The following is a 25,235-nucleotide window of genomic DNA, read 5'->3' as shown; positions in this document are numbered from 1 at the left end:
GGACCACTATTGATCCAAATATTGATGAGGAAGCTTGGCACCTATGTTGTAAGAAACTATACTCAAGTTTGACCATTGATTCAAGTATTAGTAAATCTCTGCTGTGTGATTTTAATTTTGAACAGTTACCGGATATACCCCTATGTACTATGGGCGAGGTATTATCTACTTTAGCAAAGCTACAGCCCAATAAAGCACCAGGATTGGATAGAATCCCTGGGGACTTGTTTAAAAACGAGCGGACAGTGTGGGCCCCATATTTATTATCACTCTTTAACGCAATTCTTCAGGGTCTTCCAGCGCCGCCCACGCGGGCAGACGCGGTGATTGTCCCTATTTACAAAAAGGGTCCCCCGATTGAGCCTGCATACTATAGGCCAATCAGCCTTATTGACGTTACCCAGAAAATCTATGGGAGGGTATTATTAGGTAGGCTACAGGATTGGATGGAAGACCGTGAGGTATTCACCCTGTTGCAAGCAGGTTTTAGAGCCAAAATCTCAACTGTAGACCAATTGTTTAGGCTCCAGCTAATTCACTGGAAGCATGTGGTTTTGGAAGGTGGGAGCTTGTATCTTACCTTCGTGGATTTGAAATCTGCGTTCGATATAGTGGACTGTGACCAGCTGTGGAGGATCCTGCTGGACATGGGAGTACCGCCATATCTTTGTCTCCAACTTAAACGCCTCCACGAGGGCACATATGCCAGAGTAAGATACGGCAAGAATGGCCAACTAACATCGCCCTTCCCTGTTGGAAAGGGGGTAAGGCAAGGTTGCGTGTTAGTGCTGACCCTTTTTTCCCTCTTCCTAAATGGTCTAATTGAAGATCTGCTTGCCGTAAAGGATCTGGATTCCCCTAGAATATCATCATGTAAATTTCCCGCACTAATGTTTGCGGATGACACCCTGCTCTTCTCAAAGTCACCAATGGGGATGCAGCGAGTGTTAAAGGAATTCAGCCAGTTTTGTAAAAAGAGGAACCTCGTAGTTAACATTAACAAAACAAAATATATATGGTCTTCAATGCCAACTCTACTAACTGCCCACACCTACAGATGGATGATAGGCCGCTTGAGCGGGTTCATATCTTTGATTATTTGGGCCTATCACCAAATGATAAGAAGGGATGGGGCCCCCAAATTAACAAGGCCAATTTGAAGTTAGTTCAAGCAATAGGAGGAATATTGAAAGTTCGGAAGAGCTATGTTTCGAAGGCCATAAGCCCACCACTAGAAATATATAAAGTACAAGCCAGGTCGGCTTCTTTATATGGGGCGTAACTTTGGGGGCATAGTCCATCTAATGCCCTGACACTTACCCAAAATAAGTTCATCAGACAAATCCTGGCTTTGCCAACAAACACACACCCTAGTACCGCTGCGGATGGACTTGGATATCCTCCCAATGGTGGAATTAATCTCGACACGACCGTTGCTTTATTGGCGAAGGCTGTGGAGTACACCTGAGCTGAGACACTACAGGGAGGAACTAAAAGCGGTAATGCTAATATTGGGGCCTGGGGGCAGTATACCTTGGCTGTCTTTTGTTAGGGATTCTTTTTGTGCTATGGGCAGGGAGGATTTATGGACTACTCCAGAATAATCGTGTGTAGCAATCTCCAAAAAATTCTTAGCTAAAGACCATAAATTGGCTAGTTTAATTCAGGCAGTGAAAACCATGAGTTTAACGTACGGGTTTTTGGATTTTAAGGCACACTACCAATTTGAGCAGGTGCTAGATTCAATACAGCCACCCTTAGCAAGGAAGTTGTTTCTGCAATTTAGATATGGAAATCTCCAGCTCTTTACAGAAACCAACAAGTGGGCGGGCGCTACCTATTGTCTATGTCCTGGATGCCTGGTGGAGGATGAAACAGTAATTCACGTATTGCTCTTCTGCGGGCATGTAAACAGTCCAGGTCTAAATGGATCATTCAACTGTGCAGAAACCTGGGTATTAGGAACCATTGCGAATTTTTTAGGATCCTAAAATCTGATACAAACCCAGTTTATGTTGTTGCAATTTCAAAATTCCTCCTTGCTATGTGGTTTAATTTTTTTAATTATTAATTAACTTTAATGCATGATTAAGAAAACCTTTGCAAGTTACAGAATCAAAAAAATATATATATCAAGAAATGCATGTAAAGAGAATATAAGATCATATGCGTTATGAAGATTATTAAAATATATCAAAATATACTTGTAAAACAAAAGAGCTAAAGTTCATGTCCGTTATACAGTAAGGTGGCAGTTGGAACTAGCCTAGTAATTATGCTGGTGAAGATTCGCATACTTGGGTCCCCTTACAAAGTTTTTTTTCTGCTTGTTCCAAAAACCTTACCAGGGCACAGTTTAATTTGGTGTTCAGAGGCTCAAAGCAAGCCAAAACTGCTGCTCTGCACAATCTAATCATGGTTGTGTTCCAGAGTTTCCTCAGGAGGGACCGTCTTTCGTTCAGCAGGTTCGGACAGAGACATAGAATGTGTATTATGTCTTCATTGTGGTTCCCGCAAAGTCTGCAGTGTTCCTGACCATGGGCTCTTTTCCCTTTTGGCAAGTGGACCAGCAGGTTGATGACTCCCATTTTCAACTTTAAAAAACTTAATTTTTTCGTGCAGTGAGTGGTAGAATTAGGTACTCCTGTGGGGTCAACTGGACGTAGGATTGCAAGGACATCCATCCGTGACTTCTTTTTGCTAGCCGAGCCTTGTCTTCCACTGAAGAGAGCTTTTTTGTGCTTATTTTCGCTAGGCGTTTGAATTCATTATGGCTTACTTGCATGCCCCAAAGGTCTTTCAAGCCTAGAGTTCTTAAGCCTCTTTCCCAATATTCATGCCCTGCTCACCATAGATTCGTTTGAAGGCAAGACCATAGGTGTTGCGCTAGGCTGCCTTCCTTCGATGACCTCAATTTGTGACAGCACGTTAGAAAACTCATGGCTCTGGCAAGTGGTTGCTGGCAGATTCCCAGTTCAACCTGATTTGGGCCGGTGATGTTTGAGTTGGTAGCTTGAACACGGTTCTATACATTTTTTGTAATAATTTTGTCCAGTTGGCTGCTGTCCAAGCCTTTCAGGACCTCGCTTCCATAGGTTAAAGTGTGAATAATTTTTGCTTGCGCTACCTGGATTGTAGGTTCAGAAAGGGGGTGGTGGAGTGTCTGAATTAAGCAGACCACTCTTACCCAGTCCAAAGATCAGGGCTTGATCCATCACCGTTATTTATCTCGTGACCCTTGCTCATTGCACCATCAGGATTCAAGCAAACCGGGCCGAAGACGGCTGTAATGCCAGAAACCGGTCCCCGGGAGCTTGTTTCCTTCCCAGTGTAAGAATTGGCTTTTGTAGTTTGGTTTGCCCTGTTCCCATCATGCACTGGGACAGGAACAGACTAATTTGCATACAGCCAGGTTCTGAAACTGGGATGGTGCAGTGAGCTAAAAAACGGTGTTGGATCTAGCCCTGATCTCTTGACTGGGTGAGAGCTTTCTGCTTAATTCAGAGACTCTGTCCCTCACCACCCCTTGTTGTAAATATTTTTGTCCACCCTAAGCGTGGAAGGGTATTCTCAGATGTGAGACCCTTGCTCATTGCACCATCAGGATTCAAGCAAACCGGGCCGAAGACGGCTGTAATGCCAGAAACCGGTCCCCGGGAGTTTGTTTCCTTCCCAGTGTAAGAATTGGCTTTTGTAGTTTGGTTTGCCCTGTTCCCATCATGCACTGGGACAGGAACAGACTAATTTGCATACAGCCAGGTTCTGAAACTGGGATGGTGCAGTGAGCTAAAAAACGGTATTGGATCTAGCCCTGATCTCTTGACTGGGTGAGAGCTTTCTGCTTAATTCAGAGACTCTGTCCCTCACCACCCCTTGTTGTAAATATTTTTGTCCACCCTAAGCGTGGAAGGGTATTCTCAGATGTGAGACCCTTGCTCATTGCACCATCAGGATTCAAGCAAACCGGGCCGAAGACGGCTGTAATGCCAGAAACCGGTCCCCGGGAGCTTGTTTCCTTCCCAGTGTAAGAATTGGCTTTTGTAGTTTGGTTTGCCCTGTTCCCATCATGCACTGGGACAGGAACAGACTAATTTGCATACAGCCAGGTTCTGAAACTGGGATGGTGCAGTGAGCTAAAAAACGGTGTTGGATCTAGCCCTGATCTCTTGACTGGGTGAGAGCTTTCTGCTTAATTCAGAGACTCTGTCCCTCACCACCCCTTGTTGTAAATATTTTTGTCCACCCTAAGCGTGGAAGGGTATTCTCAGATGTGAGACCATTGCTCATTGCACCATCAGGATTCAAGCAAACCGGGCCGAAGACGGCTGTAATGCCAGAAACCGGTCCCCGGGAGCTTGTTTCCTTCCCAGTGTAAGAATTGGCTTTTGTAGTTTGGTTTGCCCTGTTCCCATCATGCACTGGGACAGGAACAGACTAATTTGCATACAGCCAGGTTCTGAAACTGGGATGGTGCAGTGAGCTAAAAAACGGTGTTGGATCTAGCCCTGATCTCTTGACTGGGTGAGAGCTTTCTGCTTAATTCAGAGACTCTGTCCCTCACCACCCCTTGTTGTAAATATTTTTGTCCACCCTAAGCGTGGAAGGGTATTCTCAGATGTGAGACCCTTGCTCATTGCACCATCAGGATTCAAGCAAACCGGGCCGAAGACGGCTGTAATGCCAGAAACCGGTCCCCGGGAGCTTGTTTCCTTCCCAGTGAAAGAATTGGCTTTTGTACTTTGGTTTGCCCTGTTCCCATCATGCACTGGGACAGGAACAGACTAATTTGCATACAGCCAGGTTCTGAAACTGGGATGGTGCAGTGAGCTAAAAAACGGTGTTGGATCTAGCCCTGATCTCTTGACTGGGTGAGAGCTTTCTGTTTAATTCAGAGACTCTGTCCCTCACCACCCCTTGTTGTAAATATTTTTGTCCACCCTAAGCGTGGAAGGGTATTCTCAGATGTGAGACCCTTGCTCATTGCACCATCAGGATTCAAGCAAACCGGGCCGAAGACGGCTGTAATGCCAGATACCGGTCCCCGGGAGCTTGTTTCCTTCCCAGTGTAAGAATTGGCTTTTGTAGTTTGGTTTGCCCTGTTCCCATCATGCACTGGGACAGGAACAGACTAATTTGCATACAGCCAGGTTCTGAAACTGGGATGGTGCAGTGAGCTAAAAAACGGTGTTGGATCTAGCCCTGATCTCTTGACTGGTTGAGAGCTTTCTGCTTAATTCAGAGACTCTGTCCCTCACCACCCCTTGTTGTAAATATTTTTGTCCACCCTAAGCGTGGAAGGGTATTCTCAGATGTGAGACCCTTGCTCATTGCACCATCAGGATTCAAGCAAACCGGGCCGAAGACGGCTGTAATGCCAGAAACCGGTCCCCGGGAGCTTGTTTCCTTCCCAGTGTAAGAATTGGCTTTTGTAGTTTGGTTTGCCCTGTTCCCATCATGCACTGGGACAGGAACAGACTAATTTGCATACAGCCAGGTTCTGAAACTGGGATGGTGCAGTGAGCTAAAAAACGGTGTTGGATCTAGCCCTGATCTCTTGACTGGGTGAGAGCTTTCTGCTTAATTCAGAGACTCTGTCCCTCACCACCCCTTGTTGTAAATAACCTGGATTGTAGGAGCAAATGTTGGGCCTTGTATTTTCTTATGTATGGAACTAATTGCGAAAGCAAGCGTAGCACCCTTCTTTTTTTGATCTTCCCAATTAGTTTTGTGTCTACCGTTGTTATTAAAAGAGACACCAAGGTACTTATGGCATTTGGATTCAGCAATCCTTTCTTGATTCAAGACCCAAACCAGCTTCTTGGCCTTTCCTGTACGTACCGCCAACATTTTTGTCTTCTTGCTGTTTATCTGGAACTCATTCTTGTTTGAATAGTCGGAGGTGGCGTCCATGAGTCTTTGCAGGCCGAACTTTGTTTTACTAAGAAGGACTACATCATTGGCATATAGAAGATTTGACAACAAGAAACCAGCTACTTTGGGAGCATGAGAATTTACCTTATTTAAGGCTTCAGGAAGGTCAGATAGGAACAAATTAAAAAGTATAGGGGCAAGGACACATCCTTGTTTAAGCCATTTTGTCGTCGGAATTGGGCGTGATAGTCTAGAGCCATCCCCAATCTTTATCCTGACCCATGTGTCCTGATGGAGAAGCTGTATGGCTCTTAAGAGGTCATTTGGGATGTTTAGTCTGTGCAGCTTCTGCCAGAGCTTGGCTCTGTTTGCCTTGTCGAAGGCGGCTTTGTAATCAATAAATCCCATATAGAGTGGGCAAGTGCTAACCTCCGCCTGGTCAATCAGACAAGAGAGGGTCATAAGTTTGACCGAGGTGCCAGTGTTACTTGTAAAGCCAGTTTGGTTCGGAGGATTTACAGAATGATCATCAGCCCATACCCTCAGTGAGTTAAGAAGCAAACCAGCAAAATACTTTGCTTCATTGTCGATGAGGGCTATGAGGCGGTAATTCCCGGGAGATTTTTTGTCCCCACCTTTGAAGATTGGTGCCAGAATTGATCCCTTGCTATGTGGTTAAAGCAAAGGTATTTGTTAAAGAACTGCACCTAGTTATTTGTGTTTTTTCTATTTTAGTATAATTATTTCAGCAGCAACATTTTGGGCGTTGCCACTGTGTGAGAGATAGAGTGCTCCCCAGCTGGTAACCCTACTGACAATGGATGTCTAAAAGTGTTATGACTTTTTAGTAATGCTTTTACATGTTCTTATTCTTAAATTATATTTTTAACGTAGGTTTTAATCTGATGAGTTCCTTCCCTTAACCCTGTTGCCCAACTATCACTACACTTGTATATACCAGTTTTTATATTGAAATTGTAATTTTCATTACAGCTATGGATTATATTTTATTGCATTGTAAATTTAAATGTGCTTTTATGGCTGTAATAGCCGCAATAAAGCTTTTGATGATGATGATAAAAGATACTAATTTTTTAGAGAACTGGAGTTACAGGTAAGTAACTAAATTATTTTGTCAGCTAAGGTCCCATTCACAAGGAACAAGCTGCTCAAGAACCCCCTATTTCTTTTTGGATTGCATCTTCTATAACTCTGTATCGGCAATTAGCTAATAAAATTCTGCTCGGGAAACCCAGAACACATTCCACCTGAGGAAAACTGGCTGCAACATCCTGGCTGAGAAACATTACTTTATCAGACATATGTAAAGTTGCTACTTGGAATTCAATTAACACGTCTGTCTAGATTCGAGTACATAAGCCGATTCTAGTATTGGTCAAGCTACTCATAAAAGTCTTTTCAATTAACTCTTTGTTTAAGCTACTCTTAAAAGTCTTTTCAATTAACTCTTTGTTTAGAATTACACCAATCACTCATGTTGGCACGAAGCTTTCTAAAGTTCATGCTCCACAATCGAAATGTTGTGTTCTTTACCTCTCTATTCCAACATTTATCATTAGCAATGAAGATCCTAGGATCCAGAAGGAATGGTTACTAACTGGTAGTCCTGGTTCTGCATCGTAGGCGTCTGCATTGAAGTCACAAATCAATCAGTGACACTTGTAAAGCGCGCTACATACCCGTAGGGTCTCAAGGCGCTGGGGGGGGGGTGCCGCTACCGCTCGAACAGCCAGGTCTTCAGCTTCTTCCTGAAGGAGAGGTGGTCTTGGGTCAGGCGCAGGTCGGTCGGGAGGGAGTTCCAGGTCTTGGCGGCCAGGTAGGAGAAGGACCTTCCTCCTGTAGTAGCTCTTTGGATGCGGGGGACGGCGGCGAGGGCGTGGTTGGCTGATCGGAGGTGGCGTTTGGGAGCGTAGAAGTTGACTCGGCTGTTGAGGTAGCTCGGGCCTTGGTCGTGTAGGGCTTTGTGTGCGTGGGTGAGGAGGCGGAAGGTGATTCTTTTGTTGACGGGGAGCCAGTGAAGGTCTCTCAGATGTCCGGAGATGTGGCTGGTTCGTGGGATGTCGAGGATGAGTCTGGCTGAGGCGTTCTGGATCCGCTGGAGTCTCTTCTGGAGCTTGGCGGTGGTACCGGCGTAGAGGGCGTTGCCGTAGTCCAGTCGGCTGGGGACGAGGGCCTGGGTGACGGTCTTCCTGGTCTCGGTGGGGATCCACCAGAAGATCTTCCGTAGCATGCGTAGGATGTTGAAGCACGCCGAGGAGACGTTGTTGACTTGCCTGGTCATGGAGAGGGAGGAGTCCAGGATGAAGCCCAGGTTGCGTGCATGGTCTGTTGGTTTGGGTGCGGTGCCCAGGGCGGGAGGCCACCAGGAGTCGTCCCAGGCGGAGGGTGAGGAGCCCAGGATGAGGACCTCCGTCTTGTCCGAGTTCAGTTTCAGGCGGCTGGTCGTCATCCACTCGGCTACCTCTTTCATTCCTTCGTGCAGGTTGGCTCTGGCGGCGGCGGGGTCGTTGGTCAGGGAGAGGATCAGCTGGGTGTCGTCGGCGTAGGAGATTATGCTGAGGTTGTGTTTGCGTACGATGGCCGCGAGGGGGCTCATGTAGACGTTGAAGAGGGTGGGGCTCAGAGATGATCCTTGAGGGACGCCGCAGATGACTTCGGAGGCCTCTGACTTGTACGGTGGTAGGCGGACTCTCTGTGTTCTTCCGTCGAGGAAGGAGATGATCCATTCCAGCGCCTTGTCCTGGATTCCGATGTTGCTGAGGCGCCGTACTAGGGTGCGGTGGCAGACCGTGTCGAATGCCGCGGAGAGGTCTAGGAGGATGAGGGCCGCTGTTTCTCCATTGTCCATCAGGGCTCGGATGTCATCGGTGGCGGCGATGAGGGCGGTCTCGGTGCTGTGATTGGCTCGGAAGCCGGACTGTGAGGGGTCGAGGGATCCGTTCGTCTCGAGGAAGGCGGCCATCTGCTTGTTGACGGTCTTCTCGATGACTTTGGCTGGAAACGGGAGGAGCGAGATGGGGCGGTAATTCTTGAGGTCGGTGGGGTCCGCTGTTGGTTTCTTGAGTAGAGCGCTGAGTTCGGCGTGTTTCCAGCTCTCAGGGAAGATGGTGGTGTCGAAGGATGTGTTGATGATGTCTCGTAGGTGGGGTGCGATGACAGCGTCGGCCTTGTTGAAGACGTGGTGAGGGCAGGGGTCGGTCGGTGATCCGGAGTGGATGGAGTTCATCGTGCGGATGGTATCTTCGGTGCTGATCGGGGTCCAGGCGTGTAGGGTGGTGGTGGGGGGTGGTTGTTCGGTCATGGTGTGCGTTGGTTGGTTGTTGAAGCTGTTGTGTATGTCCGCAATCTTGTTGTGGAAGTATGAAGCGAGGGAGTTGCAGAGGTCTTGCGATGGGGTGATGTCTTTGTTTCCTGCGCTGGGGTTGGAAAGCTCTTTCACGATGTTGAAGAGTTCCTTGCAGTTGTGTGCATTGTTGTCCAACCGGTCCTTGAATGCTGTTTTCTTGGCGGCGCGGATCAGCTGGTGGTGTTTCCGGGTGGCAAGTTTGAAGGAGGTCCTGTTGTCCGGTGTCGGTTCCCTTCTCCAGACTTTCTCGAGGGCTCGGCAGTTCTTCTTGGAGCTCTTGAGTTCGTCGGTGAACCATGGGGCCTTCTTGCTGCCGGGTCTGCTAGGCGGGGTCCTCAGTGGGGCGAGTTCGTCCGCGCAGTTGCTGATCCACTTCGTGAGGTTGTCGGCGGCCTGGCTGGGGTTCGCTGAGCTGGCAGGAGGGTGCTGGCTCAGGGAGGTGGCGAGCTGGTCTGCTGTGATCTTGTTCCAGCTTCTGCGGGCGGCCTGTTGCTGGTGTTGGTGGGTCGTCGTTCTCTTGAAGGTGAAGTGGACGCAGCTGTGGTCCGTCCATTGAAGCTCTGTGGCGTGGCTGAAGTCGATGTCTGTGCTGGAAGAGAACACTGCGTTGAGTGTGTGTCCGGCGAGGTGGGTGAGGGTGGACACCAGTTGCTTGAGTCCAAGGTTGGCGAGGTTGTCGAGCAGGGTGCTGGTGTTGCGGTCGTTGTTGTTCTCCAGATGGAAGTTGAGGTCTCCCAGGAGGATGTAGTCAGCGGAGGGGAGGGCATGCGGGCTGACTAAGTCGGCGATGTCCTCGCTGAATTGTGTGCGTGGTCCAGGGGGTCGGTAGATCAGTGTGCCTCTGAGGGTGGTGTTCGGGTTGGTGTGGATCTGGAAATGCAGGTGTTCGGCGCTGGTCAGGGTGTTGTCGGTGCTGGTCGTGAGACGGATGGTGTTCCTGTGGATGATGGCGATGCCTCCTCCCATCTGGTTGGCGTTTCGGTCCCTCCGGACGGTCTTGTAGCCCTCTGGGATCGCGATGGCGATGTCGGGAGCTGAAGAGGCGTTCATCCAGGTCTCCGTGAGGAAGGCAACGTCAGGGGCTGTGGCGTCTAGAAGGTTCCAGAGTTCGATGGCGTGTCTGTGGACGGAGCGGGTGTTGAGCAGGATGCACTTGAGGTGGGTGCTGCTGGTGTTCGTCTTGGCGGGTGCTGGTGCGAGGCAGGTCCGGATGCAGGTGAACTTGCAGGCGTGGCAGCTGAAAGGTCCGTGGGTGCGTCGTGGTGTGGCTTGGTGGCATTCTGGGAGTCGGCCGGTGTTGAGTGCGATGAGGGAGGCGGCGGAGTACGTCAGGCGGGTAGGTCGGGGTCTTCGTGGGCCAGGGGTCCTGGCGCTGGTCGCGATCCGGGCCCGGACGGGCGCAGACGGGCTTACCTTTGGCGCGCCTTCGGCGCACAAACGGCGCACCCGCTGCGCGTGACCGCTGCGCGTTCGCACGGTCGCCATTTAAGGCGAAGTGCGCGGGTGGGCGGAGCAGCTGGGAGGCGGGAGCGGGGAAGGTACAGAATAGAAAAAGGGGCGGGGAAAAGCGGCGGTGGCGGGAAGGGAGAGCGGGGGCGGCGAGGTAGGCGGACAACAAGGAAGGAAACCAAAACACAGGCACGAAGAAAATTTACAAAACAGGCACAAATTACAGTAAAAACAAAGGCAAAAACAACCAAAACACAGGCACGAAGAAAAAAAAAAAAACCCTTTCTCCTCTGTGGCTTTATATGCTGGTCATGCGAGATAAAAATAGCAGAAAGATTTTCATTTCGATTTATCGCTACTGAAAGTACTGACTCTGAGGTAACTGCCAGTACAGGTTATCGTGGGGTAGTGCAAGTCCCTGAAGCCTTAAAAGGGTAAGATACTATTTTACTCTTAAAGTGCAAGCCTGTCCGAGAAGTAACATCAGACCTCTGCTGCGCTTTTGCATACATTTTAATCCTTGGTCTGGCGCAAATTCTAAATTGCTCCCAATATGAATTATTGGCCCGATCAGAATGAGGAAGTATGTGTTAATGGATTGAGTGGCGATTTCCATGATTAACTAGGATTGCCAGTAAGTAACTTTTCCATCTTTGCTAGGGTCTCCGGTTGCTCACTGATTATTGATATCAAGTGTACTGCAGAATGCGATTTCATATCTACTTTCTTTGTGATTCCTAATGGCTCAAGGTTGAATTTGTTTCCTGCATGATGGTACTGTTCATCTGTATTACCTTTGTATGTTAGTGATTGGCTTATGACGGAATCCTCTTCCGTGCACAGTATGCAGTGTGTGACCTTGGAGAACTACTCACTTTGTTAAGTGTAATAGAGCAGCGGTTCTTAACCTTTGACGTCTGCGGACTCTCACTGAATCACTACTGGAAGCCGGGGACACCCTCCTAAGCGGTTTTGACAATTTGAACTTCAAAACAATACACAAAAATACGGAAATTGTTAAACCTAAAATAAATACACAAATTATGAAATATTATATTTAATTCATAAACCATTGTTTGGAAATCAGTAGTATAATGTGAACGTTCAAAATGTTATTTTATTTCTAAAAGATGAAGCAATATTCTCGATTCTAGCATATCACTTTTTTGTCACTAATGCATGCATTCTTTTTTATGTCCATACAGTTACTTCAGTTGAGGCCTCCAATTGGCCATTGTAGTTCCGATTTTTAGTGCTTGGGCACCTTCCCGCGAAAAATGATAAGGATCCCAACTACATTTTAAGCTTCCAGTTTCTAATTACTTCACATTTGCAGAGCATTTTAAAAGTATGCATTTTCAATTTTGCGTTTAATTTATGTCTTTTAATAATCTGCTCACGCTATATAATTTTCGAAATATTTGCAGACACCCTGAATAGGTGTTGGGGACTCCGAAGGGTCCACGAACCACAAGTTAAGAACCGCTGTACTAGAGTTTTGAGTAATGGTAGCCCTGAGTTAGTTTGTTTCACAGCCTCCTCAGCCGCCCTGTTTCTGGAATGTCCTCTCTGTTGTGTGTGTGCAAGGTGACTGTTTCCCTGTATTCATACTATCCTAGGTTTCTCAGCAAATTGGTTGAATCTGCAAATGTGTCAGTTTGTAAGTTATTTTTGTCACTCTGACTTGTACTGTTCTGACAGGCTTCTGGAAGCAGATTCAAAGTCCTTACGTTCGATGAATGGCTCGCGTAGGAATAGCGGCTCGTCACTTGTCTCCAGCTCCTCAGCCTCTTCCAACCTGAGCCATTTGGAGGAAGACACCTGGATCCTCTGGGGTAGGATTGTCAATGAATGGGAAGACTGGCGGAAAAGGAAAGAAAAACTGCTAAAGGTGAGTGATGCATTTGTAGCAAACGAGAGATGACACCTCTTGAGCACATTTACATTTGCTCACAATAAGCAATGTTAAAAGTGCTTGTATTGCTGAGGAAAAAGCTCTATCTCCAATTGGTACTTCTAATTACAGATTCCTTACTTTATAATGTCCCCCAGGTGCCAGATTGGATCTGAAGATGTTTTTCATAGTAGTGTTCCCATGTGCTGCTAGGTGGCAGAGTGCATCTCCTCGTTGGCTCCACGCCACCCCAGGAGTGATAGACGGAAGTGGCATATAAGCACTATCCCATTGATGTCCATTCCTTTCTTTCCATGCTTTTTGACGTTGATTCTGAGCTCCACTCCTGATTTTGTTTGTTTTTTGACAACTTCCAAAATGGTTTACAGTGTTTTAGGGAACAATGTCCCCAACGAAAATGGCAGATTTTGGCCCATGCCACAACTGCAGAAAGCAGATATCAGTTACAGACCCCCACAAGGTGGGTCGTTGGTGTCTGGGATCAGGAGATAAGTTGTGTGATAAGTGACAAATTACCGCTTAATCTCCCTTCTCCTTATTTGGAAGCCTATGTCACAGGTTGTCTCACAGACTTCTTGGAGGAATCTGAATTCCTTGATTCCCATCAAGCGGGCTTCCGCCCAGTGCACTCTTCCGAGGCGGTAATCCTCACAGTATTGAATACTCTTCGTAGTGAGGTCGATAGTGGCTCCCCACAGGCCCTTGTTCTGCTTGACATTTCCGTTGTCTTCGACACGGTCGACCATTCCCTCTTGGTCGACCGTGTGAGGGACACGGGAATCTCGGGCCCTGCTTTAAGCTGGATCAGCTCCTTTCTGGAAAACCGCTTCCAGGCAGTTTGTACTGCCCAGTTTACTGCCCCTAAAGTTAAAATATCTTGTGGAGTCTCTCAGGGCTCCTCCTTCTCTCCCCTTTTGTTCCATCTCTACCTCCTCCCTCTTGTCCGAGCCTTGAAGGAGCGCAAAGTCTGCACCTTCAATTATGTAGACGATTTCCAACTCATCTTCTCCATCAGTAACTCTTCGAGGTCGGTTCATGCCTTTCAATCCACCATGCTGTTCATCAGTCAATGGATGAACAAGAATCATCTAAAACTTAATCCGGACAAGATGGAGTTGGTCTTAACAGGTGGCACCGCTAAAAACCAATGGGGACCCCACTTTTGGCCTAGGGAGCTGGGTCAACCCCCGTCCCTTCTTGCTCGGCTAGAAACCTTGGAGTGGTTATCAGTCAGGACCTTACTTTGAAGCCTCAGATCAACCCGGTGATCTCCACCTGCTTTTTTCAACTCCGCAAAATAAAAAAGATCTGTAGATTTCTCACTCACGACGCCCGAATTCAGGTGATCATCGCCTGGTTATGTCCCATGTCGATCATGCCAATTCATTATACTTTGGCATCCCTCTCTATCTTTCCAGACGTCTACAGATAATACAAAACCAGGCTGCGTTTCCGATTGTTCACCATCCCATGCATCAGCATATCACTAATCTCTTGAAGCAATTACACTGGCTTGCGGTAGTTCAGCGGTGTGCTTTCAAGATTGGATGTCTTATTTTTAAGTCACTTAACGGAAGGAGCCCGAAATGTATCAATAATATGATTAACAAATATTCTCCTACACAAAATCTTCGTTCAGCTCACAAAAATCTATTACTTACCCCTCATTTCAGACTACGGTTTTGTACCCTGGCCCCCACATTCTGGAATTCTCTTCCCTCCGAAATCTGCCTCTGCACCAATCTTCTTGGCTTCAGAAGTCTTTTAAAAACTGGGCTTTTCAGACAGACTTTCTGAACTTTTCTCTAGGACTTGGATCACAACCGAATTAGCCCCATGACACCTCCCCGGTGTACGTGAGATCTACAAATTAATTTTAACACAAGTGTGCCCTCATGTGCCTAATTGTGAACTGAGACCAGGAGGTGAAGTTGTATGTCGGCGAACACAAGAAGAAGTTGGGGCCTTCGCGTAAGCAATGCTCCAAGACCCGTACTTGGTCCCAGAGTGACTCGTGCAACCATTCACCTCCATGCTGTAAGTCCACAGGGAACTCAAAATCCAAGTTCCTATGCAAGCAAAAGAAAGTGAAGCAGGACTTGATCACTTTCTGCCACTCTGACTGTATAGAGAAGGGGCAAGAGTGTGACGATGTAAGTTGCGCTCCTTCGAGGTCATCAGCCATGTAGACGATTCCTCAGTTGATCCCTACGCACCTGTAATTTCTCAAGATGTCATTGCCCCTGAAGCAAATCAAGGCTTTCAAAGAAACCATGGTGCACATTTTTAGTGCACTTCTAGATCCCTCTGTTACCCCTTCGAGCCCTACTGAACTGCATGGGCCTCTACTCAGGTTACCAAAGATGTGTCCCTTCACGGGGCTGTCAGTCTATTGAGCCCCAGCTACTGGGCCCCTACAAACTTCTTGATATAATTCTATTTTGGCACCACAGTCCATGCTGATTCGTGCCACTTTAATACCTGTGCTGACTCCACCGTCACTGGTGGATGATTTGGTGTCGACAGCCATGTTGGACCCATGCAAACAAATTACAAAATCAGAACCGATTGTCATGCAGCCTGACTCAACCCTGTGACTCTATCACTTTGCAATTACCTGCAGAGGCTCAGTTATCTTTTTGGATTTGACTCTGGTGTGGCCTTAAAGCTGGCTACACCCCAGGAAGTTGATGATTATTATGATGAAGGGGATGGCTTTCCCCCATCATTATACTGATGATACCTTATACCTTGGTTTATAGAATGCTAGTCTGCTTGATACCTTTCGTGAGACAGAGCTTGATTTACCCCATGGGCCACCAGCGAAAGAGGGCCTTATTTGCAGTGGTGGTTCAGAGGGCAGCCAAGGTGCTACAATTGCAGTTGTCCTCCATTGAGACTCAAGCAAATGTTTTGACAGAAAGTCTGCAGCCTGGGCCAGCAACATCTGTGCCCCTACTTCTATTTAACGATGCCCTTGCAGAAACTCTGTTGGCTACTTGGTTGAAACCATGTTCTTGCCCACCTGTGAATAGGTAGACGGCCAGACGTCATTGACTGGTGCCTTATGACCAGGATGTTCTCACTAAGCATCCCTCTCCAGAGAGCCTTGACATTATTTTTCAACCACTCCATTGGGCAGAGAATCCAAGAGTATTGGTGTGTTTGGTAAATGCATGTTTTCTTCTACTAGTCTGCCACTGCGATCTTTAAAATTAGTCTGCCTGCTGGGCTGCTACACACATGGCTTTTGGGACTTTGTCAGCAAGATGTTGCTTGCAGTCTCAGAAGATATTAGGGCCTCTGTAACCCAAACAATACGTGGTGGACAGAATGTTTCCCATGAAAGTCTGGATCCAGAGTCTGATCTGTGCAGGTACAATCAATATCAGTGTTATACTTCATAGACACACATGAATGAGGTCCACTTGATTTTTCTGTCAACATAAAGTGCTCCCTAATGAACATGCCCTTTGACCAGTCCTGCCTCTACGGTGCAGAGGAGGACTCTGCTTTAGAACACTTTCAAGACAACAGAGGCACAGCATGCTTCTTGGGGAGATTGACCCCTACCGAACCGTTCCTGCTTAAGTTCTGGAGGGCTGGCATATAGATATAGACAGCCTTTCCAGCCATTGATGCAGCAGGCAATCCAGTCCTTTTAAGGTCCTGGACCACGGTCAGGCAGGCAGCATGTGGGCCAGCAGGGACATCAGTCTATCAACTCATCCTCCCTTGCTACAACATGCGACAAGCCACTTTAGTGGAGCATGCTCAACCAGTGAGCGAAGGATTAATTTTCTCTCTGTGTGGTGATCCATCAAGTACGAAAGATGGGTCCTACCGATATTTCAAAACATCTAAACCCTGCCTTTTCTCTTCTCCCTGCTGACTTTCTTACCCAAAGCAGAACACATTTCAGAGGAGCATCTGTCCATCCTGTCTGTTGCTCTCCAGAGGCCTGAGGCATATAATGGACTTTAGAGCAGAAATGCTTTTCGTGGGGCAGGAAAAATTCAAATTGCTAACATTGACCCAGATCCTGTCTACTCTGGACCTGGGTGTCAGGATGGTGTCCTTGGACTTGCAAGACATGTATTTTCATATATCCTTCCTTCTGATAGATACATCTGCCAGTGAATTCCTCACCTTGTGAATATCCCCTGCGCAGCAGCCAATCGGATACTTTTGTTTCTCTCCACACCGGCGAGGTCATGGACGACGTCACAGAGGGTACGACTCCGCTCGCGATCCCGCTGAGGTCACTGGATCCACAATAGGGCCTCGTCGGCGTGATGACGTCAGTTCCTTTTTTCCGCGCCTTCGACGCCAACGGGTTTTTGGGACTCTCCGTAGTTACATTGTTATTACTAGTGTTCTTGTCTGTTCTTCTTGTTTCCTTTCTAAGATGTCGGGAAAAAAGTCTGTTTTCAAGCCCTGCGGGGAGTGCGGGAAGCATATGTCCATCACTGACCCGCATCAGGACTGTGTATGGTGCTTGTCTTCCGATCACGACGTCGAAGAATGTGCGTGCTGCAGGAAGATGAACCCGAAGGCATTGAAGAAAAGGGAGGCGAAGTTGTTTATGGCCAAGAAGAAGAAGAAGGAAAAGAAGGCGAGTGAAAGAAAATCGACGTCGAGGTCGAGGTCTCGTTCCGAATCCAGGTCGGGTTCGAAGACGGCTTCGGGGCATTCGAAGTCGAAAAGACAAAAGAAGAAGAAGCACTCTTCGAGGTGCCACTCTGATAAAGAACCGGCGCCTAAGTCATCTTCTCCTCGGCGTCGCAGAGATGACGTTGATCCTTTGCATTCGGATCTGGCTTCACCGGTGAAGGTAGTGACTTCCGAAGTCGAGGTCTCTCGATCTCCGACGCCGGCTCCCTCGCATTTGATTCACTCTCCGGATCTTGGTGAGGTTGAGCCAGAGCATGAAGATCAGGAGCAGCCTGAGGAGGTTCCTTTATCGGCACCGGCTGGCCCGACTCCAGGAACGCCGGCTTCGGAGGCGGCGCTGGGTAATTATCCTCCATTCCCGGCTCCAGGTCAGGACCCATCACATTACCTTAACACAATGTATGGCGTCTTTGCGTGGGCTATGTACCCCTCTGGTGCACCTGCGGGTCCCATAGGTCCTTTTGCCTTTAATTTGGGTGTTCCCCAGGCATATGCCCAGGCTCCGTTTATGCCCTTTATGCCAGCGACGCCGTCCTGGAACTTTCCAGCACCGAGGGCCCCGACGCCGTATCGGGAATCTCCGGCGCCGTCCGGTCGTCCTCGTTTGGAGTCTGTGGTGCCGTCGGATCCGCGTTCGACGCCGGTCCTGAGGCCGACGGAGTCGGTCGTGGAGCCATCGACTCCAGCCCCCAGGATCTGCTCCAGGAGGGAGGCCCAGAGGGCTGTAGAGGAGGAACACTATCGGCAGGAGATGGTACTTCCTGAATCTGAGGACTATTTTGCGGAGTTAAAGGACGCAAGTGGCCTTGATGTCTTGCCTGAGTGGGATTTTTCTTCTGGTCCGGATGTTCCCTCTAAGGATGCAGCTCCCTATCATACGGTGGTGAGAAAGCCTGCAGAGTTATTAGACATTAATCTTCCTTCCACGGAGTTTAAGTCCAATCTTCTGACTGAAGTGTTGCATTCTCCCTCATCTGTGTCTGAACCTCTGTTACCATTTATTGAGGCAATTCTGGAGCCAGTGTTGGAGGTTTGTAAGAAGCCTTTATCTGCACCTGCGGTGTCCAGGACTGTGGCACAGAGATATAGGGTGGCACCTGAGGATCCAGAGTTTTTATCGGCACACCCTTCGCCTGAGAGCCTTGTAGTTCAGGCGGTTTGCTCAAAGAAGTCTTCAGGGGGCTTTTCCTCAGGTTCCGGCTGACAGGGAGTCAAAGCGCATTGACCAGTCTACCAAAAAGGTATTCACATCTGCAAGCATGGCACTAAAATCTACAAATGCGACTTGTTTGATGGGAAGGTATATCCATGCCTTGATGGATTCTTCTAAACAGTTGCTGCCAAAACTGTCTGATGAAGATAGGAAGAACTTTCAGGAGGTTTCGGACGATACCCAGGCTGCTGCACTTCAGGTCATCCAGAGCGGCCTAGATACGGCTGACTCAGTGGCAAGGATTATGGGATCTGCAGTAGCTACGAGAAGGGGGGCTTGGTTGAAGTCTTCACACTTTTCTTCTGATGTGCAGGCTACTCTGTTGGACTTGCCATTCGATGGAACAGGACTTTTCGGTAAGAAGGCGGATGCCGCTCTTGAGAGATTCAAAGATTGCAAGGCCACAGCAAGATCACTTGGCTTGCAGATTCAATCTAGAGAATCCTTTAGAAGGTATAGAGGATTTCGGAAGTCGTCCTTTCGTTCACAAGGGCAGCCTCGTCAGCAGCAGCAGCAACAAAATACGCTGTATAAGTCCTGTAGGGGAAGAAGCAGAGGTCGTCCACGAGGTCGTCAACCCTCCTCCTCCTCTTCCTCTACCTCACCCCCTATCACCGCAGCAAAGCAGCCCTAGATTCCCCATTCTCAATCATAATGGTCCTGTGGGGGTTTGGCTTACTTATTTTCTGCGGGATTGGGAATCGGTCACTACAGACCAATGGGTTCTCAATCTTGTGGCAAATGGGTATGCTCTTCCCTTCAGGGAATTCCCTCCAACTTACCCTCCATGTCAAGGGGCTTGCTCAGAAGAACATCTCTGTCTCCTACAGGAGAAAGTTTTGACCTTGTTAAAGAAAGGCGCGATAGAGGTGGTTCCGGAGCAGGAAAGGGGTCAGGGATGCTACTCCCGGTATTTCCTGATTCCCAAGAAGGATGGCAGGTTGCGTCCAATCCTGGATCTCAGGATATTGAACCTTTATCTGAAACAAGAGAAGTTCAAGATGCTCACCCTTGCGCAGGTTCTTCAAGCACTGTTGGAAGAAGACTGGATGGTGTCGCTCGACTTGCAGGACTCGTATTTTCATATTCCGATCCTGGAGTCGCACAGGAAGTATCTCCGCTTCACGGTGGGTTCGCAGCACTACCAGTTTGCGGTCCTTCCGTTTGGAATAACTACTGCGCCTCGAGTCTTTACCAAGGTGATGGCAGTGGTGGGAGCACATCTCAGAAGGTCGGGATTCCGGTTTTCCCCTATCTGGACGACTGGCTGATCAAAGCAGAGTCTCCAGAGAAGGTGCTACATCATCTGCAAGAGACAACTCAGTTGTTATTCAGGTTGGGTTTTTCGATAAATGTACCCAAGCCTCACCTGGTGCCCTCCCAGCACAACCTGTTCATAGGTGCGGTACTGGACACAACTGTTTGTCATGCATTCCCTCCTCCGCAAAGGATTTACGACATACAGGAAATGATTCCTTTATTTTACAATAAAGCGGTTGTTCCAGTCCTGAAGGTCCTTCGCTTGCTCGTCTCTTTGCTTCCTGTATTCTCCTGGTCAACCATGCACGCTGGCACATGAGGGCACTCCAGTGGTGCCTCCGCAAGCAGTGGTATCAGCACAACGGGGATCTCGGGTAGTCTGTGAGGATCTCCAGAGAAACTGCAGCGGGATCTGTCTTGGTGGAGCGTGGAGGGCAATCTGTCAAGGAAAGCCCTTTCATCTGTCTCCATCGGTCGCCACTGTGACTACGGATGCATCCACTCTAGGGTGGGGTGCTCATCTGGGAGATCCGAAGATCAAGGGTCTTTGGTCTCCAGAGGAAAGGTTGCTTCACATCAACCTTCTGGAATTAAGGGCGATTCGTTTGGCACTCAAGGCCTTCCTCCTTTCCCTTCGCGGTCAGTCGGTTCAGGCCCTGACGGACAACACGCCCGCGATGTGGTATATCAACAAGCCGGGAGGAGTGGGATTGCATCTTCTCTGCAGATTTGTCTGATGGCAAATCATCTGGCCGGAGTTCTGAACGTTCGTGCAGACAGTCTCAGTCGGCAGTTCTCAGCCGACCACGAGTGGAGGCTTCATCCAGAGGTGGTTTGTCGCGTCTTCCGGACGTGGGGAACTCCTCGGGTGAACCTGTTCGCCACTCACGAGAACGCTCACTGCCTGTCATTCTACAGCCTCCAGTATCCGATGCAGGGAGCCTTGGGGGACGCGTTTCAGTTGAGTTGGAGCTCGCAACTCCTTTACGCGTTTCCACCCATACCCTTGATTCCTCGGGTTCTGAGGAAGATTCGCCAAGACCGGGCCCAAGTTATATTGGTCGCCCCGGATTGGCCAAGAAGGGTGTGGTACACAGATCTTCTCCACCTCTCCTCGTGCTCTCCACCTCTCCTCGTGCCCTCCGCTCCATCTCCTCTCAGGGCAGATCTCCTCTCTCAGATGGAGGGGCAGGTTCTACACCCCCACCTCCAGACCTTAGACTTTCATGCCTAGAGATTGTACGGGGCAACCTGAATTCGTTTTCTCTCCCGCCTGATGTGGTGGACGTAATTCTTTCGGCCAGGCGTCTTTCCACTAAGTCGATCTATTCCTATAGGTGGTCCAAATTTGTTTCCTGGTGTGGAGAGAAGTCTATTGACCCCTTGAGGGCTCGTTTGTCCAACATACTTCAATTTGGTCTTTCTTTGGCCCAGCAGGGTTTTGCTGTGGCGACTGTAAAAGGTTATTTATCGGCCTTGTCGGCATTCCTTTGTTTACCTGACCAGCCGTCTTTATTTAAGTCACCTACTGTGTTACGTTTTATAAAAGGTCTTACCAACAAATTCCCTCCAACTCCTTTTTTTGTGCCTCAATGGGACTTGAATCTTGTGTTAACTTATTTGTTGGGTTCTCACTTTGAACCCTTACACAATTGTCCCATGAGACTTCTGTCTTTTAAGACTGTTTTTCTTGTAGCAATTACCTCAGCAAGGAGGGTAAGTGAGCTTCAAGCGCTTAGTTCGAAACCCCCATTCCTGACCATTAATGCTGAGAGAATGGTACTCAGGACCAGGGCTGCTTTTCTGCCTAAGGTGGTAACTCCCTTCCATCTGGGGCAGTCCATTACCCTTCCTACCTTCTATCCTCCCCCTCACCCTTCCAAGGAGGAGGAGTGGCTTCACCGCCTAGACCCTAAGAGGCCGGTGAGTTTCTACCTCAATAGGACTAGAGACTATCGTGTGGACGACCAGCTTTTTATTGGATTTGCTGGCTGTAAAAAAGGAAAAGCGGTGCACAAGCGCATTCTGTTGAGGTGGATTATCCTGTGTATAAAGACCTGCTACGCCCTGGCTGGTAAGGAACCTCCAGAGGGTATAAGGGCTCATTCTACTAGAGCAAAGTCTTCAACATCTGCTTTGGCTAGAGGTGTGCCTGTAGAGGATATTTGTAGAGCCGCGACTTGGGCCTCCCTCCACACTTTTGCAAAGCATTACTGCTTGGATACCGAGGTGAGGAGGGACGGCCACTTTGCGCTCTCTGTCCTCCAGGATTTCTTGGTATAGCAGAGTGGACACCCTCCTCCGGGAGAGGGGACTGCTGTGGGACTCTATTCACAAGGTGAGGAATCCACTGGCAGATCTATCTATCAGAAGAACAAGTTACTTACCTTCGGTAACGCTTTTTCTGGTAGATACAGTATCTGCCTGTGGATTCCTCACTGACCCACCCGCCTTCCCGTTGTCCACTCTTCTATTCCTGCTAAGTGTATATTTGAAATTTTTTTAATGGATGTATTTATATATTGTTGCATATTGCATTGATTTCACACTGTGTGTGCTGTTTTGAATGCTGTGTACTATGTATACTATTACTGTTTGTCGGTCCGTCCGTGTGCCTCGGGGGCACGGAAAAAAGGGCGCAACTGATGTCATCACGCCGACGAGGCCCTATTATGGATCCAGTGACGTCAGCGGGGTCGCGAGCGGAGTCATACCCTCTGTGACGTCGTCCATGACCTCGTCGGCGTGAAGAGCTACAAAAGTTTCCGATTGGCTGCTGCGCAGGGGATATTCACAAGGTGAGGAATCCACAGGCAGATACTGTATCTACCAGAAAAAGCGTTACCGAAGGTAAGTAACTTGTTCTTCAGTCCCACAGGCATCTTCAGGCCAAGGTGAGCCAGGAGCATTTTTAGTTTGCTGTACTGCCCTTCAGCCTCACCAGTGCCCTTCTGCAGTTCAGGAAAATGATGGGTGATGGTGGCTGCTTGTCTTCGGAGGTCAGAGAAATCTGCATTCCCGTACCCAATGATGGGCTGTTGTAGACTGGCTCGCCACAGTCAATTTTGGACCACGGGCGAACTCTTGGCTTTATTGGGTTTCACTATAAATGAATCAAAGTTCCACCTGATTCCTTCAAAGAGGATTCCATTCATGGGAAAAACCTGGACACGGTGGAGGTCTGGGCTTTCCTCTGCAGCAGCGATTCCAGGACATTTGTGCTATAAGCCCAATGTTTTAGGTGCATTCATGAATTGCAGTGAGAGTTGCTTATCAGAATTGGCTTCTTGGCCTTGTGCATCCTCCTCATTAATTATATCAGGTGGCACATGCTTGCTCTGTAATGGAACTTGTAGTACCAGTTGGCCCAGCATTAAGGCAGCCTGTCCAACACCATCCATGTCTTGGAGAAGACCGCTCGAGGTCTGCAGCGGAGGCTGATTGAATGCTGTTGGTCCAGCAGAAGGTGCTTCTCCCTTCCCCAGCTAGGGATGACATTGTGACTGGCACCTCCCTGCTGGGCCTGGGAGGTAATCTGGAGGAGGTAGACTTTAGGTGGTCATCTAGGGGGGGTGGAGATCAGAGGACTCTGACCTCCAGTGGAGGGCCGGCTCCACACTAATCTGCTGGAGTTGCAGGCCATTCCTGTGGTCCAGAAAGGCTTCCTGCTGTCCATCAAGGTTAGACTAGTGCAGTGGCTCATGGACAATACTACCTGCATATGGTACTTCAACAACCGGGCTAAATGAGGTCCTAGGTCCTGTGCAGGAGCGTGTTTTTGGAGGTGGTTGGACTCTGAGATATTGTTCTGATCACCCGTCACATGGTGAAAGTACATCTGTGAACCAGTAGAGCAGACTTCTGGCAGATAATGAGTACAGTCTGCATCCCGTAGTGGCGCAGGATGTCTGCCTCCAGTAGGTAGAATTCTGGGTGGATCTTTTCACCACAATCAGGAACACTCAATATCAACAATTATGTGCATTGGAGTTTCTCCGACAACATTAGTTTAGTGATGCATACTGGCTGAAATGGACCAAGGGACTCCTGTACGCCTTCTCTCTTCTTCCTTTTCTTGCCCAAGTTTTGAAGGAGATCAGGAACAAATGGACCCAATTCATCATAGTGACCCCGGATTGAACCAGGAGAGTGTAGTGCCTGGAACTCCTGGGCATTATCATCTGTCTTCTGATCAGGCTGCCACCATGCAAGGACCTCCTAACTCTGCAATAGGGTTGGGTCCTCCATGTAAATCTATGCATTCTACACATATGTGCATGGAGATTGAGCAGTGGCAATTTACTAAGCTTGATATGCCACCTGAAGTAGTGGATGTCATCTTTGCCGCCAAGTGCCCTTACATAAAATTAATTAATACCGACTGGGCAATTTGTAATCTGGTGTGGTGTTCACAACACTGATCCCATAACAGTAATAGCAGAATATCCTTTGTTTTTGTTTTTTCTTTAGCCCAGCAAGACCTTGCAATGGGCAGAGAAAAAGGAAACTTATCGGCCCTTTGGGCATTTCTCTGTTTCCTGTACCAACTGTCATTGTTCACATCACCTGTTGTAAAGAGGTTTATTCAAGGTTTGATGCACCTGTTTCCTACTACTCACTTTGTCATGCCACAGAGGGACATTATCTCGGTCTTTGCATTCCTCATTTGTATCCCTTTCGAACCACCGCATAGCTGCTCACTGCGTCTCATGACCTTCATGACTGTCTTGCTTATTGCGGAACCGTCAGCTAGTAGCATGAGTGAACTACAGGCATTTTCAGTGCAACTGCCCTTGTATGAAAAGACTGACAAATGTCACAGCAAGTGCTCGTTGTACAAACCACACAGACATTTGACGTGAGGGCATCAGCACAGATTCTTTTGCTAAGGAACAGGTTTTGAAGAGAGATATTGTTTCTTTATTTGCCCTAATAGTCGTTTAAACTGAATCTCAAAACTCCTGAGGCGGAAGCCGGGAGACTAGCAAGCACTTTTTAAAAAATTATTATTGCATTTCTGTGTCACGCTTAATTCTCTGCATTTTAAACCAGCACTCACCCGTCTACCACCACTGGAGCGGGCCCAGAAGCGCCGAAACAGCGACCCCTTCGCTGCAACTTTAAAACCAGCAACAAACATTTCTGCCGCCATTCACGGCGAGGGAGAGAGGCCACGCCCACCCGCCCATTTCCCACTCCTCAAAGATGTGCAATTACCGGACGCGCAGCGGACGGGCGCAGCGGGCGCGCCGTCAGCGCGCCGAAGGCGCGCCAAAGGCAAGCCCGTCTGGGCCCGTCCGGGCCCAGACGGCCCTAGGACCTGTCACTATGCCCGATTCACAGCCCCTCCTATCCTACCCCCCAGACACCCTCCGTCTCTGGAATACAAAGAAAAACCCGCAGTGTGATTTCATCCTGAAGGCTGACACCCCGTTCACAGGATGTCCCCTCTGCAATACCCCTGAAACCACTAAACCTAGCAGCAC

The 25,235-nt window shown here is 48.5% G+C and overlaps 1 protein-coding gene across 1 annotated transcript in view; it reads left to right on the top strand.

Annotated features, from left to right (window-relative positions):
- EVI5L (ecotropic viral integration site 5 like) overlaps positions 1-25,235 on the top strand; it is a 1,294,704-nt gene that overhangs the window by 319,971 nt on the left and 949,498 nt on the right. Inside the window, exon 4 of the mRNA XM_086928161.1 lies at positions 12,389-12,578. Within this exon, the coding sequence (XP_086784287.1) occupies positions 12,389-12,578 (190 nt within the window). The remainder of the gene's footprint in view (positions 1-12,388; positions 12,579-25,235) is intronic.

The sequence above is a fragment of the Lissotriton vulgaris genome, chromosome 1_1, assembly GCF_964263255.1.
Source record: "Lissotriton vulgaris chromosome 1_1, aLisVul1.2, whole genome shotgun sequence".
Lineage (NCBI taxonomy): Eukaryota > Metazoa > Chordata > Amphibia > Caudata > Salamandridae > Lissotriton > Lissotriton vulgaris.
The sequence above is the reverse complement of the archived record's forward strand: the minus strand, read 5'-3'. Positions and strand labels throughout refer to the sequence as shown.